The 9,845-nt window shown below is 47.2% G+C and overlaps 1 protein-coding gene across 1 annotated transcript in view; it reads right to left on the bottom strand.

The window, feature by feature from the left end:
• Nucleotides 1-715: 715 nt before the first annotated feature.
• Nucleotides 716-9,845, bottom strand: part of tln2b (talin 2b) — a 297,300-nt gene continuing 288,170 nt past the window's right edge. The window contains exons 50-51 of the mRNA XM_043680129.1: nucleotides 9,101-9,107; nucleotides 716-866 (exon numbers count right to left, since the gene is read on the bottom strand). Of these exons, the coding sequence (XP_043536064.1) occupies nucleotides 716-866; nucleotides 9,101-9,107 (158 nt within the window). The remainder of the gene's footprint in view (nucleotides 867-9,100; nucleotides 9,108-9,845) is intronic.

The following is a 9,845-nucleotide window of genomic DNA, read 5'->3' as shown; positions in this document are numbered from 1 at the left end:
GTAGAATAACAGAGGCAGCTGTTGTAGGCAATAGAAAAGTCAAATTAAAGCAACCGTGCAGCTAATATGGCAAAGCGTACAGACATGGAGAGGCGCACCAGGGGGGGTACCCATCACATGGAAATATGACATGAACTTGGAACCGTGCTCTGAAATTCTCCCTGCACCCCCCTTTTCTTTTTATTTTAAGAACACTGCCTTTCTGGCGCACGCCCGGATTCTGCTTTGACCGAGCACTCAGGTTTGTAAACACAACATGGCTTTTTGTTTTATTTATTTCTTGCTCTCTTACTTTTCCTTTTCCTCAGTGGGACGTGTCGCCCATTGGCTGCACAGAACGCAACCCTGGGTGGGCCCCCCCCAACAACATTATCCACAGGATGGTTTTCATCTTCCTACATCACCGGAGCAGACAGACTCAGATCGTCCAAGGTACAGCTCTGTGTCTGGGCATCATCCTCCTGCACAGAACGTGGTCTGGCCCTATTCATCTTTGTCAACGTCCCTGATATGTATTTTTAGTGCATGCATGCCTTGGGAGTAGAGAAAGCCAATACTAAAACTAACATATTTCTGACTACAATCTACAATTGGGTAAATCCGGGTTGATGCAAAAGTTCCCCCAGCCGCGGCGGTCTGCCAGAGCGACCGGCTTTCCGCTCGGAGATGGCTCAAGTTCTGAGAGGGACCGAGATCCCGTCCTGCCCGTTGACGATTAGCTTTCATCTTCACGGAGCTCCGACGGGAGGAACTTGTACTGCTGCTGGCGGATCTGCGCCAGCTTCTTGCGAGCCTCCTCCAGCTCCTTCTCCTTCCTCAGCATCTCCTCCTGGGCTGCAATGATCTGCCGGAGAAAACAATGGTCACTGCCAACCGAGACGGACTCCAAGTTAAACACCCAAGGGACTGGGGCACAAAGAACAAAAGAGAAGTACAGCACAGGGAACAGGCCCTTCGGCCTTCCCCAGCCTGTGCCGATCATCATGCCCTAACTAAACGAAAAAACAAACCTTCTGCCCTTATTCAGTCTGCCCTCTATTCCCTCTTTATACATGGAATCATGCAAATGCCTCTTTCCGCTCGGAGATGGCTCAAGTTCTGAGAGGGACCGAGATCCCGTCCTGCCCGTTGACGATTAGCTTTCATCTTCACGGAGCTCCGACGGGAGGAACTTGTACTGCTGCTGGCTGCTTCTACCATCTCTTCTGGCAGTGGATTCCAGGCTCTTCCCACTCTCTGCGTGAAAACTTGCCTCACAAATCTCCCTTAAACTTTCCCCCTCTCACCTTGAACCCTGTGCCCCCTTGTCATTGAAACTACAACCCTGGGGAAAAAGTCTCTAACCATCCTCCCTGTCTACGCCTCTCACAGTTGTGTAGATCTCCATCAGGTCTCCTCTCAGCCGCCATCTCTCCAGTGAAAACAATCCCAGTCTATCCCCATGGCCAATCCCAGTCTATCCCCATAGCCGATCCCAGTCTATCCCCATGGCCGATCCCAGTCTATCCCCATGGCCGATCCCAGTCTATCGCCATTGCCGATCCCAGTCTATCCCCATTGCTGATCCCAGTCTATCCCCATGGCCGATCCCAGTCTATCCCCATGGCCGATCCCAGTCTATCCCCATTGCTGATCCCAGTCTATCCCCATGGCCAATCCCAGTCTATCCCCATTGCTAATCCCAGTCTATCCCCATTGCCGATCCCAGTCTATCCCCATTGCTGATCCCAGTCTATCCCCATGGCCGATCCCAGTCTATCCCCATGGCCGATCCCAGTCTATCCCCATTGCTGATCCCAGTCTATCCCCATGGCCGATCCCAGTCTATCCCCATGGCCGATCCCAGTCTATCCCCATTGCTGATCCCAGTCTATCCCCATGGCCAATCCCAGTCTATCCCCATTGCTAATCCCAGTCTATCCCCATTGCCAATCCCAGTCTATCCCCATGGCTAATCCCAGTCTATCCCCATTGCCAATCCCAGTCTATCCCCAAGGCCAATCCCAGTCTATCCCCATGGCCAATCCCGGTCTATCCCCATAGGCCGATGCCCTTGAGACCAGGCAACACCCTGGTGAACCTTCCCTGCACTCTCTCCAAAGCTTCCACCTCCTTCTGGTAGTGTGGCAACCGAACCTGCACACAGTACTCCAAATGCAGGTTAACAGAAGGTTTGATATAGCTGCAACATGGTTTGCCAACTCTCGGTACTCCATGGAGAAAGTGAGGACTGCAGATGCTGGAGACCAGAGTCGAAGAGTGTGGGGCTGGAAAAGCGCAGCCGGTCAGGCAGCATCCGAGGAGCAGGAGAGTCGACGTTTCGGGCAAAAGCCCTTCATCAGGAACGTTCTGATGAAGAGCTTATGCTCGAAACGATGACTCTCCTGCTCCTTGGATGCTGCCTGACCAGCTGTGCTTTTCCAGCACCGCAGTTCTTCGACTCTGGTACTCCATGCCCCAGCCAATGAAGGTGAGCAGGCCATGAGCCTTCTTAATCATCTTGGCCACCTGTGTCGCCATTTTAAGGGAACTGTGGACCTGCACACCCAGATCGGTCTGTATGTTAACCTTTCTCAGCGTTCTGCCATTTACAGTAGAATTCATACCTAAATTTGATCATCCAGAACGCATCACCTCGCATTTGTGTGGATTAATCTCCATCTGCCATTTCTGTGCCCAAGTCGCTAATCTATCTATATCCTGTGGACAGAGAACTGATTACCAGACAGGGAACAAGGGCTAGGAATCAATGGCCCTTTTCCCAAGTGGCAGCCACTCTCAGTGTCATACAGCACAGAAACAGACCCTTCGGCCCAACCAGTCCATGCTGACCATAATCCCAAACTAAACTAGTCCCACCTGCCTGCACTTGGCCCATGTCCCTCCGAACATTTCTTATTCATGGACTTTGTCACAAAGCTGGCTCCTTTTTTTCTAAAAGCTATTCCTTTTCTCAAGGATACTGTGTCCTTGGTATTTTTCAGAGGGGTCGTAAACAGCTTCCTGTGCCAATCAGTCTGGTTTGGTAGAGAGATTAAAGAGTATTGAGAGGCCTTTTGTTTATATGTAAACAGATGAGACTTCAGGCCAAAGTGGTCATGTCTTAGAAGTGACCTGTATAACGAAAGGGCAGTGGGCAGCTCTCTAGCTAAGCAGTTCAGTTCAGTCCAGAACTAGTTGGGAGTTCAACAGTGAGCTGTGTGGAAACTCTCTCTCTCTCTTCTTCTGCTGATCTAACTTCAACCTGTAAGCATCTGTTCCATTTATACTGGTTTTTAAGAGTGTTTGCTTATTGGGACTGTTGTGTATATTCAGAACAGCATACCTAAGTCTAGTTTGGACAGACTGAGCTCTGTAGGGGTTCTTTATTCTGTTCTTTGTGTTTCGTTGTGTAATTTTGTGAATAAATTTCTGTCTGTTTTAAAACCTGGTACCTTACTCTGAGTAATTCTCACTGTACACTTACCGAAACAACTTGCTAAGTTATGGTCTGGATTGCCGGCTCAAGAATGTTTTGAGTGGTCTGGCCTAGTCCAGGTGTAGCAGGGGGTGAAGAAGTACCATAATCCCAAACTCAACTGAACATAGAACATTCCAGCACTGGACAGGCCCATCGGCCCTCAATGTTGCGCCGTCCTGTGAAACCCATCTGAAGCCCATCTAACCTAACCAAATGTCTTTTCAACGTAACTGTACCCGCACCCACCACGTCCTCTGGAAGTTCATTCCACACTTGAACCACTCTCTATGTAAACAAATAGCCTCCCGTTTTTTATAAATCTTTCTCCTCTCACCTTAAAAATATGCCCCCCTAGTCTTGAACTCCCCCACCCTAGGGAAAAGACATCCGCCATTCACCTTATCTGGACCCCTTATGATTTTATAAACCTCTATAACATCACCCCTCAACCTCCTCCACTCCAGTGAAAACAGGCCCAGCCTGTCCAGCCTCTCCTCATAAGCCAAACCCTCCATTCCTGGCAGCATCCTGGTAAGTCTTTTCTGAACCCTCTCCAGTTTAATAATATCCTTCCAATAACAGGGAGACCAGAACTGGGCACAGTATTCCAAGAGAGGCCTCACCAATGTCCTGTATAAGCTCAACAAGTGACTAGTGAGGTAACACAGAGATCAGGGCTGAGAACCCAGCTATTCACAAGGTATTTTAATAATTTAAATGAGGGAACAATGTATAATATCGTCAAGTTAGCAGAGCACACACGGAGTTGGGTGGAGGGTGAGCTGTGAGGGGGATTCAGTGTGATTTGGACAAGTTGGGTAAGTGGTCAAATACATGAATAAATGTGAGGCTATCCACGATGGGAGCAAAAACAGGAAGGCAAATTATTATCAAAGGGGGAAAGAGGGATATACAATGAGACCTGGGTGTTTTTGTGCACCAGTTGCTGGAAATGAGCATGCAGGTGTAGCAGGGGGTGAAGAAGCACCATAATCCCAAACTCAACTGAACATAGAACATTCCAGCACTGTACAGGCCCATCGGACCTCGATGTTGTGCCGTCCTGTGAAACCAATCTGAAGTCCATCTAACCTACACTATTCCATTTTTATCCAATGACTATTTAAATGCCCTTAAGTTGGTGAGTCTATTACCGTTGTAGGCAGTGCGTTCCACACCCTTACTAGTCTCTGAGTTAAGAAACTATCCTAAATCTGTCCTATATCTATCACCTAAGTCCCCACATGCTAGCCATCATCATCCAAGGAAAAGGCCTCTCACTGTCCACTCTATCTAATCCTCTGATTATCTTGTATGTCTCTATTAAGTCACCTCTCAACCTTCTCTCTAACAAAAATAGCCTCAAGTATCTCCGCATTAGACCTTCCCTCCACACCAGGCAACATTCTGGTAAATCTCCTTTGAACCCTTTCCAAAGCTTCCACATCCTTCTTATAATGCAGTGATCAGAACTGTACGCTATTCTCCAAGTGCGGCCGCACCAGAGTTTTGTACAGCTGCAGCATGACCTCATGGTTGTGAAACTCAATCCCTCTCCCAATAAAAGCTAACACACCGTACGCCTTTTATCAACTTGGGTGGCAACTTTCAGGGATCTACGTATGTAGATACCAAGATCTCTCTGCTCATCCACGCTACCAAGAATCTTATCATTTAGACCAGTACTCTGAATAATGGTCCCCTAAACTAGCCCCTACATTGGCCTTCATAGCAAAAGGATTCGAGTACAGGGGCAGGGGTATCTCGCTGCAATTGTACTGGGCCTGGTGAGGCCACACCTGGAACATTGTGTGCAGTTTTGGTCTCCTTATCTGAGAAAGGGTGGTTTAGCTATCGAGGGAGTGCAACAAAGTTTTACCAGACTGAATCCTGGGATGGCAGGACTGATGGAGGAAGGCAGACTGAATCAGTTAGAACAATATTCATTGAAGTTGAGAAGAATGAAGGAGAACTCATAGAAACCAAAAACTTCTAACAGCACGAGACAGGGTAAATGTAGGAAGGATCTTTGTAATGAGCAGAGAGTCTGGAACAGTTTAACGATATAGAAGCTGTTTATGGCAGAGAGGAGGAGAAATTTCTTCACCCAGATTTCCCAGCACAGAAAGGAGATGAAGCCAAAACATTAAACGTTTACAAGAAAAAATTAGATATCATTCTTAGGCCGAAAGGGATCAAAAGGTTTGGGGTGCGAGTAGGAACAGGGGACTGTTGAGAGTTGGATGATCAGATGGGATCATATTGACTGATGGAGCAGGCTCGAAGGGCCGAATGGCCTACTCCTGTTTTCTATGTTTCAGCAATCTGCATTAAAATAACAAACCATCACCAGGTCCATCACAGGAGGTGGAACCAAATACAATTTGGTGCAAGAATAGATGACTAAAGACTTGGTTGGAGGTAGGTTTTTGGGGAGTAATTTAAAAGCAGAGAGATGGGGGAGAGACAGTGAGATACTGGGGGAGAGACAGTGAGATACTGGGGGAGAGGCAGTGANGTGAGATACTGGGGGAGAGACCGTGAGAAACTGGGGGAGAGACCGTGAGAAACTGGGGGAGAGGCCGTGAGATACTGGGGAGAGACAATGAGATACTGTGGGAGAGACCGTGAGATACTGGGGGAGAGACAGTGAGATACTAGGGGAGAGACAGTGAGATACTGGGGGAGAGACCGTGAGATACTGGGGAGAGACAGTGAGATACTGGGGGAGAAACAGTGAGATACTGCGGGAGAGACCGTGAGAAACTGGGGGAGAGACCGTGAGATACTGGGGATAGTGAAATACTGGGGGAGAGACAGTGAGATACTGCGGGAGAGACAGTGAGATACTGGGGGAGAGAGACAGTGAGATACTGGGAGAGAGAGAGACAGACAGTGAGATACTGGGGGAGAGACAGTGAGATACTGGGGGAGAGACCGTGAGATACTGGGAAAGAGAGACAGTGAGATACTGGGGGTTAAGACAGTGATATACTGCGGGAGAGATAGTGAGATACTGGGGGAGAGACAGTGAGATACTGGGGGAGACAGACAGTGAGATACTGGGGGAGAGAGACAGTGAGATATTGGGGGAGCGACAGTGAGATATTGGGGGAGAGAACATAGAACAGTACAGCACAGAACAGGCCCTTCGGCCCTCGATGTTGCACCGACCTGTGAACTATTCTCAGCTCGTCCCCCTACACTATCCCATCATCGTCGATGTGCTTATCTAAGGATAGTTCAAATCTCCCTAATGTGGCTGAGTTGACTACATTAGCAGGTAGGGCATTCCACACCCTTACCACTCTCTGCGTAAAGAACCTGCCTCTGACTTCTGTCTTAAATCTATCAGCCCTCAATTTGTAGTTATGACCCCTCGTACATGCTGACGTCACCAATCTAGGAAAAAGACTTCGTACATGCTGACGTCACCAATCTAGGAAAAAGACTCACTGTCCACCCTATCTAATCCTCTGATCATCTTGTATGTCTCTATCAAATCCCCTCTTAGCCTTCTTCTTGCCAATAAGAACAGGTTCAAGTCTCTCAGCCTTTCCTCATATGACCTTCCCTCCAGACCAGGCAACATCCTGGTAAATCTCCTCTGCACCTTTTCCAATGCTTCCACATCCTTCCCGAAATATGGGGACCAGAACTGTCCACAATATTCCAAGTGCAGTCGCACCAGTGTTTTGTATAGTCGCAGCATGATATTGCGGGTCCGGAACTCAATCCCTGTACAAATGAAACCTAACACACCATATATCTTCTTAACTGCACTATCCACCTGGATGGCAACTTTCAGGGATCTATGTACATGGACTCCAAGATCCCTCTGCACATCTACACTACCAAGAATCTTTCCATTGATCCAGTTTTCTGCCTTCCTGTTATTTTTCCCAAAGTGAATCACTTCACATTTAGCTGCATTGAACTCCATTTGCCACCTCTCAGCCCAATTCTGCAGTTTATCCAAGTCCCCCTGCAACCTGTAACATTCTTCCACACTGTCCACTACTCCATCGACATTAGTCTCATCTGCAAACTTACTAATCCATCCACCTATGCCTGCGTCTAAGTCATTTATAAAAATTAAAAACAGCAGTGGTCCCAAAACAGATCCTTGTGGCACACCACTAGTAACCGGACTCCAGGCTGAATATTTTCCATCAACTACCACTCGCTGCCTTCTTTCAGAAAGCCAGTTTCTAATCCAAACTGCTAAATCACCCTCAATTCCATGCCTCTGCATTTTCTCCAACAGCCTACCATGTGGAACCTTATCAAAGGCTTTACTGAAGTCCATGTATACCACGTCAACTGTCCTACCCTCATCCACATGCTTGGTCACCTTCTCAAAAAACTCAATGAGATGCCCTTGACGAAACCATGTTGACTATCTGAAATCAAATTGTTGCTTGCTAGATAATTATAAATCTTATCTCTTATAATCCTTTCCAAAGCCTTTCCTACAACAGACAAAAGGCTTACTGGTCTATAATTACCTGGGTCATCTCTACTGCCCTTCTTGAACAAGGGTACAACATTTACAATCCTCCAGTTCTCTGGTACCAAACCTATAGACAAAGGCACTGCTATCTCCTCCCTAGCTTCCCAAAGAATCCTTGGATAAATCCCATCTGGCCCAGGGGACTTGTCTACTTTCACTCCTTCTAGAATTGATAACACCTGTTCGTAACTAACCTTGAACCTTTCTAGAGTCATAGAGATGTACAGCACGAAAACAGACCCTTCGGTCCAACCCGTCCATGCCGACCAGATATCCCAACCCAATCTAGTCCTACCTGTCAGCACCCGGCCCATATCCAAACCCTCCCTTTTCATATACCCATCCAAATGCCTCTTAAATGTTGCAATTGTACCAGTCTCCACCACATCCTCTGGCAGCTCATTCCACACATGTACCACCCTCTGCGTGAAAACGTTGCCCCTTAGGTCTCTTTTATATCTTTCCCCTCTCACCCTAAACCTATGCCCTCTAGTTTTGGACTTACCGGCCCCAGGGAAAAGACTTTGCCTATTTATCCTATCCATGCTCCTCATAATTTTGTAAACCTGTATAAGGTCATCCCTCAGCCTACGACGCTCCAGGGAAAACAGCCCCAGCCTGTTCAGCCTCTCCCTGTAGCTCAGATCCTCCAACCCTGGCAACATCCTTGTAAATCTTTTCTGAACCCTTTCAAGTTTCACAACATCTTTCTGATAGGAAGGAGACCAGAATTACATGCAATATTCCAACAGTAGCCTAACCAATGTCCTGTACAGCCGTAACATGACCTCCCAACTCCTGTACTCAATACTCTGACCAATAAAGGAAAGCATACCAAACGCCTTCTTCACGATCCTATCTACCTGCAACTCCACTTTCAAGGAGCTATGAACCTGCACTCCAAGGTCTCTTTGTTCAGCAACACACCCTAGGACCTTACCATTAAGTGTATAAGTCCTGCTAAGATTTGCTTTCCCAAAATGCAGCACCTCGCATTTATCTCTCATACCTCATTCTTTTCCTCTATAATATTCTCCTTTTCCTGAGTGAAAACCAATGAGAAATGTTCATTTAGCACCCCGCCAATCTCCACAGGGTCCACACTCAACTTCCCACTTCTGTCTTTGACTGGCACTATTCCTACCCTAATCATCTTTTTATTCCTCACATACCTATAGAAAGCTTTAGGGTTCTCCATTATTCTATTTGCTAAAGACTGCTCGTGTCCTCTCTTTGCTTTTCTTAACTCTCTCTTTAAATCCTTCCTAGCTGATCTGTAACTCTCCATCTCCTCATCTGTACCACATTGCCTCATTAACACATAAGCCTCCTTCTTCTTCATACCAAGCGATGCAATTTCTGTCGTAAACCACAGTTCCCTTACCTTATCACTTCCTCCCTGCCTGACAGCGACATACCTATCAAGGCCACACAATATCTGTTCCTTAAACCAGCTCCACATTTCCATTGTCTGCATCCCCTGCATTTTGCTACCTCATTCTATGCATCCTAATTCCTGCCTAATCGCATTATAATTGCCCTTGCCTCATCTATAACTCTTGACCAGTGGCATGTACCTATCCCTTTCCATCGCTAAACTAAACGTAACTGAATTATGGTCACTCTCTCCAAAGTGCTCACCTCCTACTAAATCAAACTCTTGGCCTGGTTCATTACCAAGCACCAGATCTAGTGTGGACTCCTCTCTTGTCGGCCCTTCGACATCCTGTGTCAGGAAACCCTCCTGTACACATTGGGCAAAAACTGATCCATCCGACCTACTAGAGTTATAGCGTTTCCAGTCAATGTTGGGGAAGTTAAAGTCCCCCAGAATGACCACCCTGTTCCTTTTACACATACCCATAATAATTT

The sequence above is a fragment of the Chiloscyllium plagiosum genome, chromosome 40 (genome assembly GCF_004010195.1).
Source record: "Chiloscyllium plagiosum isolate BGI_BamShark_2017 chromosome 40, ASM401019v2, whole genome shotgun sequence".
In the NCBI taxonomy this organism is placed as follows: domain Eukaryota; kingdom Metazoa; phylum Chordata; class Chondrichthyes; order Orectolobiformes; family Hemiscylliidae; genus Chiloscyllium; species Chiloscyllium plagiosum.
This window is presented reverse-complemented; position numbering and strand designations above follow the sequence as displayed.